The sequence below is a fragment of the Pezoporus wallicus genome, unplaced genomic scaffold, assembly GCF_028554395.1.
Source record: "Pezoporus wallicus isolate ANWC-B61680 ecotype Strahan unplaced genomic scaffold, APGP_CSIRO_Pwel_v1 contig_7243, whole genome shotgun sequence".
Taxonomy (NCBI): Eukaryota; Metazoa; Chordata; class Aves; order Psittaciformes; family Psittacidae; genus Pezoporus; species Pezoporus wallicus.
Genome location: NW_026641336.1, coordinates 440,317 through 465,234, shown reverse-complemented (window position 1 = coordinate 465,234; position 24,918 = coordinate 440,317). Strand labels below are relative to the sequence as shown.

The window sequence follows — 24,918 nt, the reverse complement described above, 5'->3', positions numbered from 1 at the left end:
AGTAATCCTCAGAATATTTAGGGTATACAACAGTCTAATCCCATCTCCAGTGCTTGCAAAAGGTAAACTGAGAAGAAAATTAGAGTCAGGCCTAGTACATAGTGGGACAAATGCTCATGGGGCATCAACCCACATAGACATATTCTGGGTCCTTTTAAAGAAATAGTACTGTTACAAAAAAAGAGGAAACAGCTCTTCTGGGGAGCTTCTTAGGTCACCTTTATATGCCTGAATCTCTTTATATGCCACAATCTCTTCAAATGGCAGTAACAGACAAAAGTTCTCTTCTCCCAGAATAGCTGCACCTAGGTGGAGAGCTCTGCTGACAGGTCCATGCTGTCACTCTCCTGTGTGACGCATTTGTGGTTACCAGCCTTCTGGAGAATACCAAGCCCTGTGGAACTGTACCTTATGTACTTACTTTCACACTTAGCTGTGGCTGCAGTCCAAGTCTCATCAGCATTACAGGTGATCACAGACTGTCCTTTCAGTTGGTAGCCTTCTCTGCACTTGATGGATATGTTCTGACCAACATAAAAATCCACTTCGGACAGAACGGCATTCTCTGGGATTATGAAAGGAACAGGACAAGGGTTTGCTGTTCAAAGAAAGGGTGTGAGGGAAAAGGAGAAGGGAAGGAAAAGGATATTTTAGAATAGTTTCTGCAAATTTCAAAATCGAATCATATAAAAAGCAACAGAAATGGATGCTGGGCACAAGTCCAATTTGTAAAATTACGAGATTTAGAACATAAAATAATAAAAATTAGAAGGTTTGATGCTCTGCTGACAGATGGCTTGCTACCATACTCTACTGATGCCAGGAGAAGATATACTAAGGATTTAATAGGGGAATATTCTAATTGTTACAATCAAACCATTCTCTCTTGTTCTTCCTGTTTACCATAACGTTACTACAAAAAAAAGGAGCCAGATCTATCCTACTTCTTGTTCTGAGGGGCTGGATCAATCAAGAGCAGCAAAAATACAGGTGTCTGAGCAGAGACTTACAACAACATTCATTAGGGTTTAGAATTTTTGATATTCTTATTTATTGCTGACTGTAGGCTTGATGAGCTATTTTTGCACGGAATATTGATCTCATTATGAATGTGGAAAAGGTTGGACTCTATATACAGCAGAGATTGATGCCAGTTTTCTGAAACTAAAATCCTATGAGTCCTTTGCAATACAAGAATTAAATGTCTCAATTAACCACCTTAAGACTACAGCGGATCTTAAAATTAGTTACAGACACAAGGAAGGGTGTGTGTCCACAATGCACATGTGCATAAGGTGCTCTTTCACAGAGTAATTTACACAGCCATGAAGTCCAACCTCTGCAAAGCAGGGCCAACTAGGTCAGAAGTTGCTTTGGGACTTGACCAGGTGAATTTGAATACTGCCAAGGATGGAAATTTCAAGTCCTCTCTTTACACCATGCTGTGATGGTGTAAAGTTTCTTCAAATACATAACTGGAATTTCTTTTGTTGCAACTTCGCATTCATAGCCTCTCAGCTTATCACTGTGCACCTCTGAGAAGAGTCTGGCTCTTTTTTCTCTACATTCCCCCAGTAGTCAATTGTAGACAAGGTCTCCCTTTTGCCTTCTCCAAACTTCTTTTACCTGTTTCTCATACATTACGTGGTTGACTACAACTGACTCCATTTATATCAGCTTTCCAACTAAAGGGAACTATGCAGAACACAGCTTGTTCTTTTACTGTCACAAAAACCCACTCAGACAAGATTAACACGTAACTGCTCAGTAACTGCTTCCTTTGTTCCTCTGTAAAAATGGGTTGCACACCAACAGATCTCCCAACATAGCCAAACCAATTATTTAAACTACAAGTGACAAATTCTGTGCCTGGCCACTCCAGAAATTACAGAAGAAAATTACAGTACATTTCCACAAAGATCTGCAGAATTTGCTTTCATTTATTGTCAGTTTAAATGAAGAGCAGCCTAGCCTTTTGTGCTTACAAACTGAGACCACTTTTTCACTATAAAGCAAACACACACGTTTACAGAGAGGCAAGGGATTACTCCATCTTCCATCTTTTGTGCACTCTGCTGCAGGTTCCCCCTCCAAGCTGTATCCCCTCTCGCAGAAATATGCTATTGTACTTCCAAATGTATTGTTTTCATAAATTGCCTTCCCATTCAGCAAGGAAACTGGAACTTTGCATCTGGTCTCTGCAAAGCAAGAGCTCTTATTAATTCCACTTGATATTAGACCTAAACTTCAACAATTCCTGAATTACATAATATATTTAAAAGTAGCAGCCACAGACTAATAAATCATGAAGAACATTGATGAGAGTTCAGTAGCCCTGGAAATGAAACCTAGCCAACCTAGGGAAGGAGCTCCACCCAGTGACAGAGAAAAGCCACAGCTACATATTTTTAAGGTCAGCAGAAAGTGGCAGTGCTGGAGAGGACACATTTTTGAATTCATACTGGATCAGAACATGCAAATGCTTCTTTCATGACACTGAGAAATACCCTAGAAACTTTCAGCCCTTTGCACCTCCCTTTTCACCTTACAAGTAATACCAGTGAGATGCAGGATAGGTTTGGTGCAAGCTGCTGACACTACTAGTTGCTCCCCTCAAGATTCTCAGCTGTGTTTATCAAGCCAGCAGGCAGACAGTCCAAACTGAGTTACTACTGCTACACAAGAGACTCTGTTCTGTGTCCCATTTTATATTTGATTTTCCTAGGTGGTCTCTGTAATGGGATGACTGAAGATTAAACTCTGAGAGAGAGACAAGGCCATCAGGGAAGAGGAAGAGAGGAGCTGGTGAAATGGCTGTGCTCAATGTTGTTCAAGACGGTTTTCTTGATATCTGTTCAGCAGTGTGTGACTTTTCTTAGGTCCCTGACTAGGTACTAGAGACCTCCTCTGACGTGGATGTCCCCTAGCAGCTCTCCAGATTGCTACTATAAGGAATCAGCAATGCATTAGGCACTGCTGGGCACAATGATCTCTGTATTTTGTAGTTTCCCAACACTGCATCTGATGGTCCCTAGCCCTCATGCAGTCTTCATGGCTCTGGTGCCAGGACCCTAACCTTCTGCCTTGAATGGAAGATGGTCATCTTCCATTTGGTCTTACTTTGGTGAAGCTGTCACAGCATGCTAGTCCCCTCTGAATCTGTGTGCAGCTGGGTGTGGAGACATCAAACATGTCAGCTCCATGAACGAATACCAGGAGCAGCCAGAAAAGCAAGCAGGATGCTGGATCTAGCATCTAGTTTGGGAGATCTGAGGTATGTGCAACAGGGAAAACAGCCTGAAAGGAAGTGTGATGGGCAAGAATCAAACTGGTGTGTTTCTGTGAGGAAAGGTAAAGTGTGAAGCCCAGGCTTAGTATTTTCATGGCAAAGAGGCCAGGAATGAAGAGCACTCATACTTAAAAGGTAATGATGCTGCAATTTAATAAGCTTCCATATAATTTACATTTTGAACAGGGTCATCCAACAGTAGTGGCTATCTGTTCAGACTTGGGATTGTGTTGATAACCTTGTTTCCACCCACTCCATATGACACAGACAGGTCTTGCTTGGCACTCATTCTGCTGAGGGAGCTGCTCAAAGAAGTGATTTGCAAAATCATATGTTCATGGTGTTTGTTCATGTGAGGATTGTGGAGGTTAAAGGCTGAACTATTGAGACTGTCCTTGGTGCCCAAAGACCAGAAAAAGAATAACAACTTAATAATTGACTACAGAAGGCTGCTGGGAGAAAAGTTACTTGTCCTCACAGCCTATCACCTTTTGTTAGGAGTTTGATTTTCTGAGATGGCAAGTAACCTCATCTCTCATTTAGCTTGTTAAACTGCAGATGAAAACCCTAGGAAAAATGTCCAAGCTCTTTCTGGCTTGGAAACAGGCAGTGTTCCCTGTGACACATTTTGTTTTTCAAGCATCTTTTTTGATGCACATTGCAGAACTTTTTCTCCAAACCAGATTTATGATAATATAATATGTGTGCACAAGAGAGGAGCTTATCCCAGATCAGAGTGTATCAGGCCATGAAACTGAACAGTTACCTTCACATGATGGCAACGGCTTACTCCAGCTCCCATTGGCAAGACATGTGATATTCTGGGGCCCGACAAGATGGTATCCAGAGTTGCACACAAAGGTCACGTTACTTCTGTATGTGCTTCCTGTAGAAATGGCCTCTGCTTTTTCTATGGAGGGATGCAGTCCACAGGTAATTCCTAGGAGGAAAGAAAACTTTCTGGCTTTATACAGGCAAGGAAGGCCTTTCTGCCTTATCTGTTATACACTGACAATTCTGTTCACACACTGAATTAATGGAAAGATGGGAAGAGAGCAGCTGTGAAGTATTATATGGAAAAGAGTTATACAACGCCTTGCCTTCCCTCTCTCCTGGGGTTCAGGCCGCAGGCACCTGAGAGAGAATGTGCCCAAATGTATCTGATGGTGACTCCTGCCCTGCTTCCCCAGGTGTCCCTCCATAATAGGTTCGAGGCCCTGGATCTTGAAGGAGAGGTAGGTGAGAATGTGGTGCAAGGCCAGCCTACAAGGCCACACAGGAAAAGGCGGTCGACTTTGCACCTCAAGCCTGCCTCTGATAAGAAAGAAAGAAGGGTCATTGTAGTAGGGGATTCCATTCTGAGAGGAACAGAGGGCCCGATATGCAGAGTTGACCCTCATCATGGGGAAGTGTGTAGTCTGCCTGGAGCCCAGATCAGGGATATCACCAGGGCGCTCCCCAACCTGGTGCACCCGACAGACTGCTACCCGCTGCTGGTCTTCCAGACAGGTGAGGGGGAAGCTGCTGCCCGCAGTCTGAGGGGGATGAAGAAAGACTACAGGGCCTTGGGGTGGATGGTGAAAGAGTCTGGGGCTCAAGTGATCTTCTCCTCACTCCTTCCATCTTCCACTGATGATGTGGGAAGGAATGGGAAGATTCAGTTCATAAACGATTGGCTTCGAGACTGGTGCTACAAGCAGGGCTTTGGATTCTTTGATAACAGCTGGTTTTATAGGGCACCAGTCTGGACAATGACAAGTGAGAAAGGTTTGTCTCACAGAGGCAAAAGGATGCTGGGGCACGAATTAGCAGGGCTCATTTGGAGAGCTTTAAACTAGATTCGAAGGGGGATGGGGTTGTAGCTGGGTTTGCCCCAGTGGGGCAGCACTCCAGAATTGATGAAGACTGGGAGGCCCCCTATAATCCTAGGGTGAAATCGGTGTGCTCAGCTCGCTCCCTGGAATGTCTGTACACCAATGCGCGCAGCATGGGAAATAAGCAGGAGGAGTCGGAAACGTGTGTTAAGTCAGGAGACTATGATCTGGTGGCAATTACAGAGACGTGGTGGGAGAGCTCACATGGCTGGAATATAGTCATGGAGGGCTATGTCCTTTTCAGGAAAGACAGGCCAGCCAGGCGGGGAGGTGGGGTTGCTCTTTATGTGCGGGAGCAACTACAATGCACCGAGTTCTGTCCGGGGACAGATGACGAGCGAGTTGAGAGTCTGTGGGTGAGAATTAAGGGGCAGGCTGGCAGGGGGGATACTGTTGTGGGTGTCTGTTACAGCCCACCAGATCAGGGTGAGGAAGTTGACGAGGCCTTCTACAGGCAGCTGAGAGCGGCCTCACAGTCACAGGCTGTGGTCGTCGTGGGGGATTTTAACTTCCCTGATGTTTGCTGGAAGGACCACTCAGCAACCCAGCCGCAGTCCAGGAGGTTCCTCCAGTGTATGGATGATAACTTCCTCCTGCAAATGGTGGATGAGCCAACCAGGAGAGGAGTGTTGCTGGATCTCATCCTCACTAACAAGGAGGGTCTGGTCGAAGCAGTAAGGGTTGAGGGCTGCCTTGGTTGAAGCGACCACGAGATGGTGGAATTCAGGATCTTGTGTGGTAGGACCAGTAGAATAGCAAGTAGAATTGCAACCCTGGACTTCAGCAGGGCAAACTTTGGCCTTTTCAAGCAATTGCTAGGGGAAATCCCATGGGCAAGGCTGTTTGAAGGTAAAGGGGCCCAAGATAGTTGGTTTGCATTCAAGGACTGCTTTTTCCGAGCTCAAGATCGGAGCATCCCAACACGTAGGAAGTCAAGGAAGAGGGCCAGGAGACCTGCGTGGCTAAATAGGGAATTGCTGGGTATGCTCAAGTGGAAGAGGAGAGTTTACAGGTCATGGAAGGAGGGGCTGGCCAGTTGGGAGGAATATAAGGCTGCTGCTAGAGGATGTAGGAAGGCAGCTAGGAGGACTAAGGCATCCTTAGAATTAAACCTGGCGAGAAGGGTCAAGGACAGCAAAAAGAGCTTTTCAAATACATGGCAGACAAAACTAACACCAGAGGCAATGTAGGCCCACTGATGAACGGGATGGGTGCCCTGGTGACAGAAGATACAGAGATGGCAGAGTTACTGAATGCCTTCTTTGTCTCTGTCTACTCTGCTGCAGGCAGTCCTGAAGAGCCCTGCACCCCTGAGACCTTAGATGAAGTCAGGTCAATGGAGCGGTTTGCCTTAGTCGATGAGGAATGGGTTAGAGACCAGTTGAGCAATCTGGACATCCATAAATCCATGGGTCCAGATGGGATGCAACCGTGGATGCTGAGGGAACTGGCGGAAGTCATTGCTAGACCACTCTCCATCATCTTTACCAAGTCCTGGGAAACGGGAGAGGTGCCTGAGGACTGGAGGAAAGCAAATGTCACTCCAGTCTTCAAAAAGGGCAAGAAGGAGGACCTGGGTAACTATAGACGGGTCAGCCTCACCTCCATCCCTGGGAAAGTGATGGAACACCTTATCCTTGGTGCCATCTTAAGGCATATCAAGGATAAGAGGGTTATGAGGGGCAGTCAACATGGCTTCACCAGGGGGAAATCATGTTTGACCAATCTCTTAGCCTTTTATGAGGAAATAACACGGTGGATGGATGATGGCAGAGCGGTGGATGTGGTCTACCTTGACTTCAGCAAAGCATTTGACAGTCTCGCACAGCATCCTCACAGCTAAATTGAGAGAGTGTGGTCTGGATGATCAGGTAGTGAGGTGGACTGTGAACTGGCTGAAGGAGAGAAGCCAGAGAGTTGTAGTCTATGGGGCTGAGTCTAGTTGGAGGCCTGTAACTAGTGGAGTGCCTCAAGGGTCAGTACTGGGACCAGTATTATTTAATATATTCATCAATGATTTAGATGAGGGAATTGAGTGTACTATCAGCAAGTTTGCTGATGACACTAAGCTGGGAGGAGTGGCTGACACGCCAGAAGGCTGTGCTGCCATCCAGCGAGACCTGGACAGGCTGGAGAGTTGGGCAGGGAATAACTTGATGAAATATAACAGGGGAAAGTGTAGAGTCCTGCATCTGGGCAGGAACAACCCCAGGTTCCAATATAGGTTGGGGAATGACCTGTTAGAGAGCAGTGTAGGGGAGAGGGACCTGGGGGTCCTAGTGGACGACAGGATGACCATGAGCCAACACTGTGCCCTTGTGGCTAAGAAGGCCAATGGCATCCTGGGGTGTATTAGAAGGGGGTGGTTAGTAGGTCCAGAGAGGTCCTCCTTCCCCTCTACTCTGCCCTGGTGAGACCGCATCTGGAGTATTGTGTCCAGTTCTGGGCCCCTCAGTTCAAGAAGGACAGGGAGCTGCTGGAGAGAGTCCAGCGCAGGGCAACAAAGATGATTAAGGGAGTGGAGCATCTCCCTTATGAGGAAAGACTGAGGGAGCTGGGTCTCTATAGTTTGGAGAAGAGGAGACTGAGGGGTGACCTTATTAGTGTCTATAAATATATAAAGGGGGAGTGTCAAGAGGAGGGAGCCAGGCTCTACTCAGTGGCAAACAATGATAGGACAAGGGGTAATGGGTACAAACTGGAACACAAGAGGTTCCACTTAAACTTGAGAAGAAACTTCTTCTCAGTGAGTGTGACAGAACACTGGAACAGGCTGCCCAGGGAGGTTGTGGAGCCTCCTTCCCTGGAGACATTCAAAACCCGCCTGGACACATTCCTGTGTAACCTTATCTAGGTGTTCCTGCTCTGGCAGGGGGATTGGACTAGATGATCTTTTGAGGTCCCTTCCAATCTCTAGCATACTGTGATACTGTGATACTGTGTTATAAACTATGAGGTGTTGTAGGATTAAATTATAGGTTTAAACTAACAATAGTGTGTGTGGCTTTAAACTAACATAGTAAAGTAGAGCAAACTGTTCTAACTTGCTAACATGTAGGGAGTAAGGAATACCTGGCTGACAGGGGAAGGAACATCACGGGATAACAACTAGGGAGACAGCAAATATGACCAAGGATGTCAGCCTTCAAGATGGCAGAGTGGTGCCCAACATGGAGCAAGACTGGAACAGAACAGAAGCAAGGACATACCACTGCTAATTCAGCACTAGGACCTTGCGAGCATGCACTAGCACAGAGGTCATGCAGTAGACACAGTGAGAAAGACTACTGACCATCAGAGACCCCTACTCAGCAAGAAAGTGCGTGTGTAATTCGAATGCAAACATTACAATTAGTTCCCAGAAAATCTCATGTATATGTAAATAATTTCCTGGAAAAGTTGTAAACATGCACGAGTATGCTAAATATACAGCTGGCAAGTGATGGGTGAGCTCACCTTTGTGAAACGACTCACATGTGTTCCCAGCGCTGCAATAAAGAATGCCTGCTTTCTAAAACTCCAAATCTAGTCTTAGAGAGTTTCTGACCGACTTTTACAGTAACAGCATGTTCAGAGTGATCCAGAATATTTCTCCAGAGCAGGCCAGAAGGTGCATTTGCAGCCTTCTTTTTGCTGTCTGTACAGTGGAAGGCAACCTCAAGATGTGCCCAAGAATAAATGACAGTAGTTAGGAAAGGCCCCCGTCCCACACTTACTGTGGAGACCTGGCAAACTTATCAAAGGTGAGAGAGAAGAATGTAAGGGGTAGGATATCACCATGAGAAGGTGGAAAATGATTTATCAGTAGAGACTAAAATCTTGGCATTTCCTTTATAAGCTGTATGAAATAAGTCATAAATCCTTCTTTGCATGCTCCCGCAATTTTCACCTTCTGCATCACAGAGAACAAAGATTTGATCCTAGGGAACAGAGTCCTGACCTCTAGACATACAGAGCGGGCAGGACATATTAGCCTCGGCATAGCAGAGAAGACCCATCCCACCACGTGGTGTTGAAGGCCCTGCACACAACAATGGAGAGCACAACAAATACAGCAGACCACACTCCTCCCTTACCTACCTGAGCATGACTCCATGCTTGTACCATTTTAATGGGCCAAAAGGAGCTCCCTTCAGATCAGAGAGGAACTGTCACTGAGAACTTCTCTGCTAGCTTTTCCCCTGGCTCCTCTTGTCACAGCCCTCCAGCTGGAGGGGGAGACTGGGAGGAAGCCAGTAAAAACACTCTCTTGCTTTGTTCTCCAGCTCTCCGGAAAGCTGCCACCATGTTGCTGTGGTTGCTACTTACGTATGCATGAAGGGGCAGAGGGGCTCCACTTCTTGTCAACGTGGCAAATCCTTCGGCTTGGTCCCTGTAGCTCAAAGCCAGGGTCACAGCTGTAAAATACCTCGCTGCCAAGCAGGAACTCCTCTCCTTGAACAGATCCATTTTCAATCATGTCCGGGAGCCCACATGAAACCCCTGAAACATGAGGAATATGTTCCAATCAGACATAATGCATATGTTGTATCCAATTCACAGCTCCTCCACGGGTTTTACTCTGAGAAACAGGGAAAGAAGTTTATCTGAGCATTCCCAGCTGTTTACCCCTGTGTAGCAGAACAGTATTATGCTTGGTGCTTCTAGTTCCTGCTAAAAGGCAAAATCCATTGTGGCTGTGATGGCAGGAAGCCTCATGAAATTCCACTGTAGCCACTCACAGCCAACAGCTGATGTCCATGTAAGTATTTATGTAGACATCTCCTCTTTTGGCACCGCAGTCACTGGGCATCAGACATCCCACAGAAGTGAAATACCTTTGCGAATGAGTATCCACAGAGTTACACTTGAGGACACTAGATACCTGTGACTCCTGGCAACTAACACATTCAGAGGTCCTCAGTAATCCCAGAAATCATGACTCAAGCATCAGAACTATTTAAATTTGGAAACTGTCTGCACAGCTTACTTAGGGGTACGGGAGCAAGGCAGAAAGGTGTAGTGACTTCCTTCATATTATTGCCTGCACACGCCAGCAATTCTGCAGCTCTTCCAGGATGTTATCAATGTGTTATCAATGGTACTTACCAAAATTTTTAAGCAAATGCAGACAGTATGAGTAATAAGGGAAAATGAACATTAGTGTTTCCTGTTGTATAATTGTGTAACTTGACCAACAGTAATTTATAAACTCAGGTGGGACATACTTCTGCACACTGGCACCGTGCCACTCCAAAGCTTGTCTTCTTGGCAAGTCCGTTCTGTATCACCCTGTGAAACAAAAGAAAATGCTCAAAGAACAACTTTACTTTGTCAGCTATTTTCTCCCATCAACTCTAGTACCCAGCAAGGCCAGGACGTTTTCCCTCCATGTGCAACCCACGTAAAGGGATAGTTAAATGCTACAGCCCATGTCTAGTAACAGAGTTTAGGGTGCAACTCTTTCCTGCAAAATGACGAGTACTGCTTATAAACCAAAAGTTTGTGGGACCTGTTAGTCAGTTCTCTTTTCTTTCTCCTGGAGTATTGATATTCTTGTTAGTTTTACCATACTTGTTCCTATGAATGTATTACAATGACAAATTTTCTCCTTCCATGACTTACAGAAAAATCTAACTAGTGTTTTTTTCAACAACAGTACAAGGTTGTGTTTTATAAATATACCATACTGATTTTGACCATATCCTAGACAACTCATTCTTTGAATTTGCTTATAAATAGTTATTTGTTTCTTAAATATAAGCTTTATAGCCAATCTAATAGCCAAAGATTGACTTCTTATTTTATTTCAAGACATGAAGAACAACATCTAAATTTGTCTATTGAAGTAATGTGCTTTCATTACAAAGCAAATCCATTGATAAGGGCAGCTATTTGACATGTTGTATGGCATCACACACAATGGAATTTGCTTCCAAACGAAAAAAAAACAGTACTTCTCTTCAACAGCGGGAAGACAGACTGACACTAGGTGGCGAAGCTGGAGTACAAAGCTCGGGAGGACTTTTGACTGAAAGTACTGGCTTATTACCTCCAAAAATTACTTGCAGCAATTCTACCTATCTGACTATGAACCCACCCCTTCATCCCCAGTGGTATTACATACATGACAAATAAAATTCATTGTTATCTAAGCATTCTCTAAACTCTGCTTACTTTTATACTAGGAGACTGAGTGATTTCACTCCTGACTGGGTGAATTGAAGAGAGCAATACATGAGAAAGTAAACTCTTCAATTCTTTGTGGTAACAACTATATATAATGCTGCATCTGTAGAGGGCTGAAACAACCTTCAGCTGAAACAAACAAACAAGCAAACAAACCAAAGCGCTGAAAAGTTCAAGGACTATCCAAGACGTACCAGGAGCCTTTCGATAGAAAGTAACCACAACAGCAGATAGCCAACTTCTGCGGCAGTTAAGAGAATATATCAATATGTACCAGACACAATACATTCTCACAGTCATCACGTAAGAACTGAAAATGACAACTAAAGGCTCAGAATGGTGGAGATTTGAGCTTGCTTACTTGTAACTCATAGCCAGAATCACATTTATAAAGAACCACATCTTCGTAATTGTATCTAGTGCCAACCACAAATCCATGGTCTGGAGACTCTGGGGTCCCACAGGACACAGGAATGCAGATATCATCAGAGAACAGTGGCATCCAAATGCCGCTCTCCTGAAAAATAAAGGTAATTAGAAGTGAGAATTCATCAGTTTACATGCTTAATTCATATCTAACTGAAAAAGTTAGGAAAATCGTAGTAAAAGTATTCAGTGGCGGTGGGTATGCAGGTGGTTGATGTAATATTATCTGTACAATCCTTAATAAAACTCAGTAATTAAAGTAACACTTTAGAGATGTCAACACAGACTGGAGCACAGCTTTGGGAGGTATGTTCATCTTGGACTTATAAGACAGAAGGAACAAAAAGTACATGGAGAAATACATGTTTGGAAAAACAAGTTCACTTGTACAAGATCACAGAATAGCTCAAGACACACATCAGGAGAAGAATGAAAACTACAGCTGCCTGATTCCATGACTAAGGGCTTCAGCTTCCCAAGATCTCTAAGGGAAGTCAGATACCTGAAGAGATACTCATCAAACAGACCTACTCCTACTTCCACAGATATTTGAAACAGAAAAATGAGGGGGAAATCTTTCCTTATGAAGTGCTGATTCTGTGAAAAAATGCATGCTTAGCTTTTCTCCTGTAAGCGGACTTACTTAAGAGTCTATTTACAAGCTCAAGTCAAGGTTGTCCATAGCTAATATGACAAGAGGTTACAAGCAGAACTGATGAGGATGTTTGCTCTTTAACACACAGAGGATTCCAGTTTCTACAGCTGCACAGTGGATTAAAAAGCATGCTGCCTGTTATTATGGAGAAAAAGAGCTCTGCATGCAATCCTCAAAATACATTAGAAATCTTATATATATGAAATACATTTGAAATCTTGGACCTAATGTTTTACAGCCTTGGACATGATTTTTTCCCTGAAATCATAAAAGGAATGCTTTTCTAAAGGACAGCATTAGTTTTTGATGGAAAAAGAAATAAATAATTTATAGTTCTATATGTCTACACATGGAAAACTAAAAATTGCTCTTTCTGCACAACAAGGAATTGTATTTATTTTGCAGAACATGCTCTAAATTTTTATGTTGTATGCAATTAAGGGCCAAAAGGTAACATGGGCAGGAGGAAGATTCTTGAATTCAACAAAGCCAGCAAAATAAAACAGTGCAAGTAACACTATACCTTGCATGTAGATGTGCTTGCTCCCACCAAAGTATAGCCTTCTACACATGACAAAGTGATGTTTGCGTTCAAAGTGAAGTTGTCCCCAAATACTATTACATGGGTGATATTTCCTGGGAGGGGACACTTTCTGGGGAAACAGGAAACACTTTGAGGAGACCACCGTCCATCTTCCTGGCAAATGCGTACGTCCACCTCTGTCATCATTGTGTAGCCTTCCAGGCATCTGCAACACAGCATGAAGACCTGACACAGAGACACAGCTCAGATGAGCTAACCCATAACTTATAAAGTCAGACTTTTCAGCATTGGCTGTTCATAAGCACACCTTGGGATTTCTCTATTATATCCAGGTAACCCTCTAAGAAGCATGCCTGGACTGAGTTTATTCTGTTGCAAAAGGTGGAAGCTTCAGACTTCACCTCTGGCTGCTTCATGCTGCTGCAGCACCACAATGGAAATTTCATGGCTCTAGTGCTGAACACTTTAGTGCAGTTCCAGCACTTCACCTCGGTTTTGTAAAGAGGGCTTTTGGTTAGGAAAACAGACTGACGGCGCCAAGCAATTCTAAGAATGATCTCTTCCAAGAACAAACCAAGCCTTAGGCTGACCACAGGCAATTTCCTTACACATTTAAGGCTGATTTGTTCTGTTTCACATGGTGCTTCAGGAAGAGCAACTCAACAGCTTGCATGACTGGGTTCACTAGTAGAAAAGCATACCCAAACACCCCTTTCACCTTGTTGAAGATGCATGGAAATGACTGATACTGTTAAATTCATCAACATCAAATTCATCTCCCAGTTACGTCCCATACTATAATTTGCTTCTACTGCAAACAAATATCTCCCCTTCTGCAGAAGAATTCCTCACTTTGGAGAAAGAGATCTGCACTGTGCGTACTTTTGCAAATTAACAAGAACTGCTTTCTCTCATGTCTGACAAAGGAGTAACTTTGCATCAGCTATACTTACTGACAGTGCAGTGTTCTAGTACAGAAACTGTGACAAGAGGGAGATCAGCCCTTCTGTATTACAACAGACATCTGAAGCAGGAGGAAGTTGTAGAAGGGGTGTCAAAAGGGGAGAAAAATTGCACACCTTGCTGGCTTCTGCTGCAACCTATCTACTAATAAAACCTGAATGTGCAGACCCATGTTCAAGAGAAGAGGAAAGCAAAAGGGAAATGGGAAATCAGACGTGGTGAAATGCAGCCCAACAGGCTGAAATACCTTGTTTGAATTTTGACAGTGGTCCAAATAATATTTTATATGTGCATGGGAACATGGGCTTTGTCTATTTCAGCATGTGATAGGGATTAATTTTTCCTTTGATAACTTGCACTAACTGAGAGTGCATAAACCTTCCATTTTCATTCATTCAGAGATTTTATGGAAACAGATGGGCAGCAGGCAGCAGCATTCTTACCTGTACTGGACCTTGCTCCCATAGGCGTAAGTGTTCCCAAGAACCTCTGCATTTGGCACAGAAGGCGGTGGGCCACAGCTTAACAGTTCACAGCTTGGGTATGGCTTCTTCCAGACACCAGTCTCCGCACAAATCAGTTCTGGACTCCCCTGCATGACAAAACCTGTCAAGCAGGTATAGATGATGGTGTTTTCATCTGTAGAACTGCTTCCATTGATAAATGTGTTAGGGATGATGGGCGGAGAGCCGCAGGAAATCTGCCCACAGCGAGGAAACCCAGAACTCCACTTGCCAGCTGCCTCGCAGGTGACTTCAGAAGGCCCTAGCAGTTTGAAGCCCTCCAGGCACTGAAACTGGGCACTCCTTCCACAGCTGAAATCTGTACCAAGAATGACCCCATTCTGAATCTGTGGTGAAGGACACAGGCAGGGTAGGCAAGATGGAAGCCTTCCACTCCAGGAGCCATTGGATAAACACTGACGTAATGGATTGCCATGTAGCTCATAACCAGCGAAGCACACATACTGGGCAAATTCCCCATAGGTAAAGCCTGAACCATTTAGAAAGCCGTGCGAGATGTCTTCAGGAGGTCCACAAATGACTGGCTCACAGTGTGGAGCTTCTGAGTCCCAGGTACCATCACTCTGACAGGTAAGTGTAGACACTCCTTGCAGGCTATAACCTTCATTGCAGTGATAGTGCACTTCTTTCTTAAAGCCAAAATCTGAGCCAATGATTCTCCCATTGAGGACAGGCAGCAGTACAGGGCAGGTCACAGCTTTGCAAACTGGAGCAATTCCACTCCAACTTCCATTTGCAAGGCAGACCCTTCTCCTGTCCCCATCTAACAGGAAACCTTCATTGCAACTGTACTCTGTATGCCTCTGAAATGTGTACTCCTCTCCAGTCACATGACCATTCTCCAAAACTGGTGGTGGGCTGCAGGTAACAGGAATGCAAATCGGTTCACTGCCACTCCATTTCTGGTTCTCTTGGCATCTTCTCTCTGTGGGGCCATTTAACTGGTATCCAGGATCACACTCATAGTATACAACACTCCCATATGTGAAGTTTTCCCCTGTTATGTTCCCATTCATGAGCTGGGTAGGTGAGTTGCACATTATTGCTTTGCAATATGGAGCAGAGTTGCTCCACTGCCGACTTGGCAAACACAGTCGTGTGTCAGAACCAACAAGTGTGAACCCTGGCTTACAGGTGTACTGTACTGCACTGCCAAGTGTGTTCTCAGTGAAGTGTAAAAAACCATTCTCTGGGGGAGATAACAAGGTGCACTCTATTGAAACACAAGTGGGGGCACTGCCATTCCAAGCCCCATCTTCTTGGCAGGATAGAACAGGGTTTCCCAGAAGCTCATAGCCAGAGTAACATGAGTATAAAATTATAGTTCCAAATAAGAAAGTGGTCAGCTGCATTGCACCGCCCACCTTCAAAGAACTTTTGAAGTCTTTCAAACTGTCAGCCACTAACGTATGTGAAAGGGAGGGGCTCTCTGTAATGCTCTCCTGGTCAGAACGTCTTTCCCCATGCCTCACTTGCACGTACTCACCAAAGTCAATGTGGGGAGGCAGGCCACAATCTGTTGGGAGACAGGTTGGTGTGGAGCTAGACCACCCTGATTCTTCACAGGTCTGCATGGCAAGACCAGACAGCTGGAAGCCTGGCACACAGCTGTAAATGACCATGGCCCCATAGCTATAATCTGCACCCTCCACAAAGCCATTCTCAATGGGCTGAGGGGGCTGGCAATTTATGGCTTTGCAGGAGGGAACCTCTGTGCTCCACTCTCCTGTCTCTAGGCACCTCAGTGTTTCCTCCCCTTGGAGCTGGAAACCTCTGTCACAGGAATACCTTACAGTCTGCCCATAATGGAAGTTTGTGAATGAGTATTTGCCATTGAGGATCTTCTTAGGCCTTGGGCATTGAATAGGTTTGCAAGCTGGTCTTCCTCCAAGCCACTGGCCATCTTCTCCACAGAGGATAGTTGTGTTCCCTACCAGTTCAAAGCCTGGTTTACATGTATAGAGGGCTGTGCTAAGGAAGGTGAGGCCCTGCACATCAACAATTCCATTCTGAATTTCTTCCGGCTGGGGGCACTCCACAGGAATACATTCTGGCAAAGGCAAGCTCCACGAGCCATCAGCCTGGCATCTGATGGTAGACTCTCCTTTCAGTAAAAACCCATCCACACAGATGTATTTCACAGTGCTACCGAAATGAAGGGATGAAGTCAAGGGGTCACCAAAGGGGATGTATGGAGGTGCAGAACACTGTACTACCTTGCAAAAGGGAAAGGAATCATTCCATTGTTGGGAGGGCAAGCACTTCAGCACAGAGGAGCCATGCAAAACATAACCCTCCTTGCAAGAGAACTGTACAACACCGACTTGGTAAGTCACTTCTCTCAAGACCAGCTGGTTTTCTGCCAAGGGTGGTTCCGGACATTTTGTTGGCACACACTTTGGGCTTTGCTTTTTGCTCCATTTCCCAGACTTCTGACATGTCCAAGAAACATCTCCAATCAGTTCATAGCCTTCATCACAGAAAAACTCAACTTTGGAACCCATATCAAAAGTTTCTCCCTTGGAGTAGCCATGATGGATGGGTGGTGGTTTACCACAGCTGAGAGGAACGCAGTAAGGAGGTGATTCACTGTACCACTGACGATTGGCTTGGCAGGTAAACACTGAGCTCCCAACCATCTGGTAGCCAGACTCACACTGATAATTTGCCTTATTCTCAAAGAAGTGTCCAGTTGTTTCCTGCAAAACAGATAAGACAGGGACATGTCTGAAGATGCGTGATTGGAGCAATAGGAGGCTGATTTAATTTCTTGTGTTCTCTTGGTCTAGCTTCTAGCTGAATCCCAGGCAGCAGTAAAGGCTATCTGCAAAGGAATGAATGCAAGTAACTGACACAGAATGTCTTGCCTCAAATTATGCACTCTGGTGTCAGGAAATCTGACAGCAGTATCAAACCAGAAAATTCAAGGCTTAAAGGTAAAAGCTGTAGAGAAGTTCCTCTGCTTTCCCCCTTCCTAGCCCATGAGGTCAAAATATGTGTAGACATGAAGACAGAAAAGAAATGGGCCAGAAGAAGCTGCCATGAAATGGCCTATTGTTGGTATGATTCTTTAGCCTACTGGCACTTTCAAGGCTGGAGTCCTCAGAAGTACTGCTACCAGGAGATGTTTATAAATGCCTAGATATGCATCTACAGTGTCTTGAACAGCAGCTCAGAAGCCCCTCAAAGTTGCAGACTGAGCTCTGACTGTGTATTAAAAATGTCTCTGACTGGAAGGAATATCTGGAGGGGTGGTCCTATCTAAGGAAGACACACAGAATGATACCTGTTAATTAGAGGATGTATCTGTGCGGCAGTCTAAACAGAAATTGCTGCTATTGCTGCTGGAAGCCCATGCCGGGAATGGGATGCAACATCCCCCAGTTTTTAGCAAATGCAGATTCCCTGGTAGCTAGACATAAGGAAGGAGGGGGGGGATGCTCAGAAAAAAAAAAAAAAAAAGTTGCTTTAAAAATTCAAAGGTTTAATCTTTACAACACTGTTTTTGATCTTCCTTATCACAATATTACCCTTGTGCATCAAAGCACAACGCATGTTAAGTAGTTGTTACAGGTCTGGGCTGCCACAAGGAGATTTTTAACTTTAGGCATCGTTGCAAGGTAATCTCATAAGAAAAGAGAAGTTCTGACTTCAGTAAAGAAGTGTGCTTGCACAAAAATGAGAGAAAATATCCTAAGGTGATTTATCTATTGCAAATCAGATTCTTTTTATAGCAGTATAAAAGTAAGTATAGAGTAAGGCTTGTGAATTGGCAACAATACTTCAAACGTCTCCAGATGGCACTGCAAAGGCACCCATGGGCCAAACAAATGAATAATAAAACATTAAGGAAATCAATTAATTGACACATTGCATCTTGAGTCTCCTAACAGAAAACCCACTTTAAGACAGGAAATCCCACGGAAGTGTCCATGTTTTTCAGACATGATTCTGGTGCAAATCCACCTGTTCCTCCCTTTGCTTATTAAATCCAGTGATGTCTTCAGTTTTAACAGAAGAGCAAAATAGAAAACCCCAGCAAAAGAAATTGTTAAGTCATACTCAGTTTGCTATAGCATCAGACAGATGAGAAAACTCATTCTATACCTCAATAAAGCCATTCTCAAGCTGTGGTGGTTCTCCACATGACACCGGGTGGCATGTGGGCAAACTGCCACTCCAGTTGCCAGTGGCCTCACAGGTCCGCTTCTTCTCTCCCTTGATGTAGAACCCTTTGTTGCAGCTGTAAGCCACCACTGCTCCGAAGCTGTAGTTGGCCCCACTGGCATAGCCATTGCTAATGTGGGGAGGCTCTCCACAGCGAACAGGGATGCACTGGATGCTCAAAGGAGAAGGATTCCACTGGCCCCCTCGGAGGCACTCGATCTTGGCCGAAGTGTTCAGAACAAAGCCTTCCATGCACTTGAAGCTCACAATGGAGCCAGCTGCAAATCTAGCTTTACTAATGGACTCCAGGATGCTGTATGAGACGGTGGATGGCTTTTCACAGAAATCAGCTACGCAGTGGGGCATCTCCCTGCCCTCTGGAGGCATCCACTTCCCTTCTGCATTGCAAAGCAGCTGAGAGTTATCAGCCAGGCTGTAGCCATCTGAACAGAAGTAGTAAGCTGTATCTCCAAAGAGGCGGTGACCACTCTCTGGTGATGCATTTTCCACATGGGGTGGTTCATCACAGGATACTGCCAGGCACTGCTGGTGACTCACACTCCACTCGCCACTGGCTAAGCACTCGATGGTTGCTGGGCCAACTAGTGTGTAACTGTGGATAAGGAAACCACACAGGAAGTCAAAAAGACAAGCACTGCCAAATGCTACCTACAGTTTCCTGAAGCCCCTCCAGTACAAGCTTGCTTGATAGTACCCCAGAAGAGTAAGATCCTTTACAAAAGCTATGATCGACTTCAAAAGGAAAATTGTAAGGCCTACGTGACCATGGGTGAGGTATCACAATGAGAGATACCCTAGTACCCTAGCACACCTTGTGTATATTGCTTCTGTCTTGTCTGTTCATCTGATTACCATTCCTCCACTTCCATTTTGGTTGAAAAAACTACAACAAACCTAGTATCGTACTGTGACAGTCTCTAAGTCCTCAAATAAATGATCCCACTAACAAATTCTTCCCCTTGAGCAGAATTGAATGGAGAAGAAAGAGATGAAAAGGCCAAAAGGCCTTTAATGCTCTTGGCAGTAATGCACTGGCACTCTTGTAACAACTTTTTCCTGAAAAAAAAACAAAATAACCCCCAAACCCAAAAAACCCACAGTAAAAATTCTTACAAAAGCCAAGAACCATAATTAATGCTGAGTATTCATCTGGAGAGATCATCTTCTACAATGAAATTCTACCACATAATTACTGTCAGTGTACTGGGATGCAGTGACAAGCATTACTCCTTGCTGCTCATCACCTCACTCAAAACCCTGCTGCTTAAACATGCAACAGTACAGTCACAGTACCTGTGGCTATCTTCTTTTTCAGTTTTGAAATCTCTGGTGTGCTGTCACAGACAGCAAAGAAACAATAACTACTGCAAAGTTCCCAGTGACTCTTTCCAGCTGCAGCTGGAAACTGGTTGTTCAGATTTTGATGGCAACATCTGTGAAAGTACTTTTGCTTGTTTGCAGGATTTGTTTTCAAAGCCTCACGACTGGACTCCAGAAGAAGAGCCTATTATGTGCTAATGTTTAATATGACCCACTCTATTTACTGTCACAGCTGTGACCCTCTTTAAATTCTGCTATCCTAACCGATTTACAACATTTGCACAGTGGGGAAGCAGCTTTTAAAATCATAATACAGTCAAAGAAACTGAATAAGGATGCTTTGCTTCAATTATTTTTCAAGTAATATTGCAAAGCCAGTTTATAAGAAAAATCCTAGCTTATAAATCTTTCTTTTTACATCACAAGCAGAAAATCAAATAGTCAATTAGGGCCTGACCTGACAAAAGCTCTGGATGCCTTCTCTACCTTATGGATAGACCAGTTTCAAGAAATTCAAGGAGACTGATCTTGTGAGAACCTTTGCACATGCTTATCTTTACAGCCTGTGAGCAGAGTCCAGCATAACATTCATGCTTGACATCATAAATACAGAGTCTCATCTTTGATGAAATATGGCTTGAAAAGGGCACTACAATGAGTAGATAGAAATCAAAGAAAAATAATGCATCTCAATGAACGAGGAGTCATAGTTTTAAGGAAGCAGAATTTAGAACACCAGAACACACAGTTGTTACAACACACCAAACAGCTTTCCTATAACCTGATGAGATAGGGAATTCTTTATGATCAGGGCCTTGATTTTACCACAGAAATACTAGCTCTGTAGTAACTTCGAGGCAGAGGGCTTCCTATTGAATTGGTTTATGATTCCCTGTGACTCCTCTCAAATCTCCTTTTTCAGAGTGTATTCAGGTGCTCTGAAACTACTTTATGTGTCCCATACTAACTTGGTAGCCCACAAAAGCATCTCCATCACATTTAATTTCCAGAGAGTTAAGATAAAAGCAGTAAAAATGAATTAGTGTGCAGTTACAAAAGACTGGTGAAGCAGCGTGCAAGTTTTACTCGTCCTGACTATTAGTCCACTTCTGCTAATCTACATACCCTTCCTTACACACGTAAGAGACTCTATTTCCGAAAGTATAGTTATTTCCATTGATGACTGCATCTTTGATGGCAGGAGGTGATCCACAGGAGACAATGTTGCAAGCTGGAGGTGTACTGTTCCAGTTCCCTGAAGATGCACAGACAAGTATAGAGGGTCCCTGAAGGCTGAGACACAAAGATCATTATTAAGGCTGCCATTTCAATCCAGGTGAGGAACGAAGAGGGAAAAAGGTGCTTTGCTTCTGACCTCCTGGCCCCAGTGACACCAAGGGGAGTTTCTCATGACTTCAGTAGAGGCCAGAATCTCACACTCCTATTCTTGAAAAAGTACTACTGATGCTGTCAAAAAAGCTGGTCTTCAGATTATTTTGAGAGAGAGCAAGTGGAATTCATACAGGCCCTTAATGCACTGTTCAGACACACACACCTAACTTCTGCTGTAGCTTTGCCCACCTCACCTACCTGCCTGCATCTGGACAAAGGGAATGCTTGCAGCAGGAAAATTCAGAAAAAAAATCAAACCTAAACAGTTCCATAGGAGACTGCTTACGTCAGGGTAAATTTGTTAGAGGTACAAGCAGATATCAGGACAGGCAGAAACCTGCACTTAAAACCACATCCTTGCGTATAGCATTACTGTATTAATTTTTAATTGCAGCATGTTAAAAGTGAATTTCCAGTGTAATTGCACACAAATGTAAAACAGAATAAAAGCCTAGAATAAACTACTTCCACAAAGATTTCAAAGAGTAAATTAGTAACTTCCAGAAGGTTCTTTCATCAAAGGCATTGTAAAACAATAGCAAAAATAATATTGGGTATGCACTAAACTGTAGGGGTACGATAATCTTTAAAGACAAACGAGAACTTTCAAAAATAATGACTATTTATCAAATCTTGAATGACCTTGATGAACTGGTCCAATTTAAGATGAAATACAGAAAGTACCTTCAAGATATGAAGAAGTATTTTTAAATTCTATTTTGGTATTTTGTCTTAGCAATGATCCCAGCTTTGTCTCTTTGAGACATAAGTTAGACCTTTTAGCAACTATATTGCCTGCATTTGGCTCAGGAACACTCCTGCATTTACCTGTATCCATTGTCACAGGTGTATGATAGAGAGGAAAGGTAGGTTGTCCCAGTGAGTGTGTATTTTCCATTGCTGATATCCTGTGGGATAGGACAAGTCACCATTTCACAGGAGGGGGGAGGATGATTCCACATGCCACTAGCAAGGCACAGAATTTCCTTTTCACCCACTAAGTTGTAACCATCGTTGCATCTGAGTTAGAAGAAAAGAAGTGCTATCAAACACAGAGCCTGTTATACACAGTGTGCATACGCAGCCATCATTTTTTTCATCCACACCTACATACACCATCCTTTTCTGCAGGGCACAGAAAAGTAGTACTGGAGTAAATATTCAGCTCTGCTAGTGAATAGCCACAGCTACAACCAAAAGTCTTTGCATTACTGTAATACCATCTTGCTTCTCTCCTTCAGTTTAACCACTCTCTCAATTCAGCCATACTCTCCTTTGATTCTCAATCAATTATTAATGTAGTACTTCAAAGATACTGAATTCCTACCTGTACACCACCTTATTCTGGTATGTAAAATTTGAGCCCAAAATGGCACTATTCTCTGGAATAACTGGACCACCACAGGATACAGCTTTAAAAAGACAGGATCACAGGAAAGGTTGATAACAACACAAATAAAAAAGAACACACAATAAGAATTTGCTTTTTCTCTTAAAAGGTTTGAAGAGGTTTAAAGACCTAGGTAACACTGGGTTCTTGATTTAGCTATAACTGACATTTAGGGCTCTTTACCTGAGTCCACCTGACTGAGAAATTGGACTAACTAGAAATAGGTTATTTGGAATTTTTATACAAACCACACACTTGACTGTCAAGAGGACTGCATATTCATCCGTCCCTATGGACAAAATAATTGTGGTTTTGACATCATCTTTGTCACTCCTTCATTTTACCTTATTGCTTCATCATGTTAGCTCTGGTTTTCTGAAGAAATTTCTTCAGTTATACCATGTATATGTACATGCACCAGCCTGTCCTCTCTGGTTGCTCTTTATTTACTGAAACACAGTTAATTAGCTTTAAGACATCAAGTTCCCACAAGTTCCTTGAAAATGGGAGGCTGGGTGGAGAAGAAAGACACTTTCAGTGTTTGCATTACAATGAGATAAATCTACACATTTGGCACTTCAGAGAATCTGAGTAGGAGAGAGCCACTATGAATACGGCAACTCTTGGAAAAGCTTCAACTGGTGCTTACGTCTCTGAAGACAACAGGGACTTCAACACTGAGACAGAGGTCTGCTAAGACAGGGTTTCATTAGCTGCTGCGGTCTCTAAAGGCTCTAAACTACTACTTTCCCCTTCCATCTAACACCACACATGACAATATGCATTCTTCCCAGGAACCACACCTTCGCAATATGGTATTGGGTGGCTCCACTCTCCAGACTCCATGCATGTAAGTTTAGTCACTCCTGCCAGATGAAACCCTTCTGCACAGGAAAATGTTACTTCACTGCCAACACCATAAGTGTCCCCATAAAAATGGCCATGCTCTGGATTTCCGGGGTTCGGGCACTTCACTGGTTCTGAGGATGAGAAGAGAAATAATTAATAACATAACTATCAGATTTTATAAACAAGTTACATTAGATTATTCTTGGGAATTTTCTGAAAGCAGGAAGGTAGAGAACACGGAAACCACTCATTAGCAGTTTACAGCCTTATCAACTTTTCTCTGTTCTGTTATGTAAGTGACAGGCACTGATGACTTCTGAAAGTAAGCTAATCTTGGCATGGAATAGTCCTCTGCAAATGAGTTTGCATTCACTATCAGAAGCAAACACATCTTGCAGTCATTTTTCCCCTCTGTGAGGGAAAGCCCACTCCAGCATGTACAGCCCCGAACAGGAAATCAACTAAGCTACCCTTTATCCCAACCTAACATAGAAACAGAGAATGGGTTGAAAGGGACCTTATACTTCATCTAGTTCTAAACCCCTTACCTATGCCACTGTCTTGTCTTCATGGAAAGTTACCTTGCTTAATGTTTTCACAGGCAGCTCAAGCCCTTGTCAGATGCCTGAATTCAATTATTTCTTCACTGAACAGCTTGCTCTGAGAAATGACACATTGTGGCCTTCCCAGCTATTCCGTGTATGTGCTCCACGTGCAAGAGGATTTTGCAGGTGTGTATGTCTCAAAGCAGAATCCCAAATGACAGCTGTGTTTCCAGGGAGAGGCGAGTTATCAAGAAACAAAGGGAGACACTTCATCACAGCTTCTTTCAGGTCAAAGTGACCTGCAGATGAGAGCATGCCTGTCCTGTCCTCCCCAGATATGAGTTACTGCCAACTGTCTTCTACAGTGGAAGGCAGGATACTGACCTATACAGAACCTTGGAAAGGCCTGCCTCATGTTTCTTTCCCATACCTGCACATTTTTTACCATCTCCTGTGTAAGGAGGGATGCAAGTGCAAACGTATGATCCATTTGTGTTGAGACAAGACGCATGCTCATCACAGTCTGATCCAACAGCACATTCATCAACATCTACCAAAAAGAAACACAAAGAAGATGTCTTTAGGGTGCTATTTACAACAAGCATCTGCTTTAAATTTGTCTCACTGTCAAGAGGAATCCCTTTAATTAGTATAATTAAAACTCAATCCTATGTCAATCACATTTTTGATGCACTAGTAAAAATATTTACTATTTAAATTAATATTTATGCTTTCAAAATAATTTACTATATAGTATTGTGAAATATGAGAAAATCAGAGACCAATCCTAT

At 43.7% G+C, this 24,918-nt stretch overlaps 1 protein-coding gene across 4 annotated transcripts in view; it reads right to left on the bottom strand.

Moving 5' to 3' along the window:
* Positions 1 to 24,918, bottom strand: part of SVEP1 (sushi, von Willebrand factor type A, EGF and pentraxin domain containing 1) — a 131,074-nt gene that overhangs the window by 14,654 nt on the left and 91,502 nt on the right. For 2 of the 4 annotated variants that reach the window (XM_057423134.1, XM_057423135.1), the window contains exons 32-45: positions 24,558 to 24,677; positions 23,537 to 23,713; positions 22,671 to 22,755; positions 22,172 to 22,363; positions 21,077 to 21,244; positions 18,551 to 19,223; positions 14,363 to 17,142; positions 12,936 to 13,161; positions 11,693 to 11,848; positions 10,371 to 10,434; positions 9,472 to 9,645; positions 4,056 to 4,229; positions 2,025 to 2,198; positions 422 to 598 (exon numbers count right to left, since the gene is read on the bottom strand). In XM_057423134.1, coding sequence (XP_057279117.1) covers positions 422 to 598; positions 2,025 to 2,198; positions 4,056 to 4,229; positions 9,472 to 9,645; positions 10,371 to 10,434; positions 11,693 to 11,848; positions 12,936 to 13,161; positions 14,363 to 17,142; positions 18,551 to 19,223; positions 21,077 to 21,244; positions 22,172 to 22,363; positions 22,671 to 22,755; positions 23,537 to 23,713; positions 24,558 to 24,677 — 5,340 coding nt within the window. Of the gene's footprint in view, positions 1 to 421; positions 599 to 2,022; positions 2,199 to 4,055; positions 4,230 to 9,471; positions 9,646 to 10,370; positions 10,435 to 11,692; positions 11,849 to 12,935; positions 13,162 to 14,362; positions 17,143 to 18,550; positions 19,224 to 21,076; positions 21,245 to 22,171; positions 22,364 to 22,670; positions 22,756 to 23,536; positions 23,714 to 24,557; positions 24,678 to 24,918 lie in introns of those variants that run through there. The other 2 variants (XM_057423137.1, XM_057423136.1) reach the window with 2 other exon arrangements.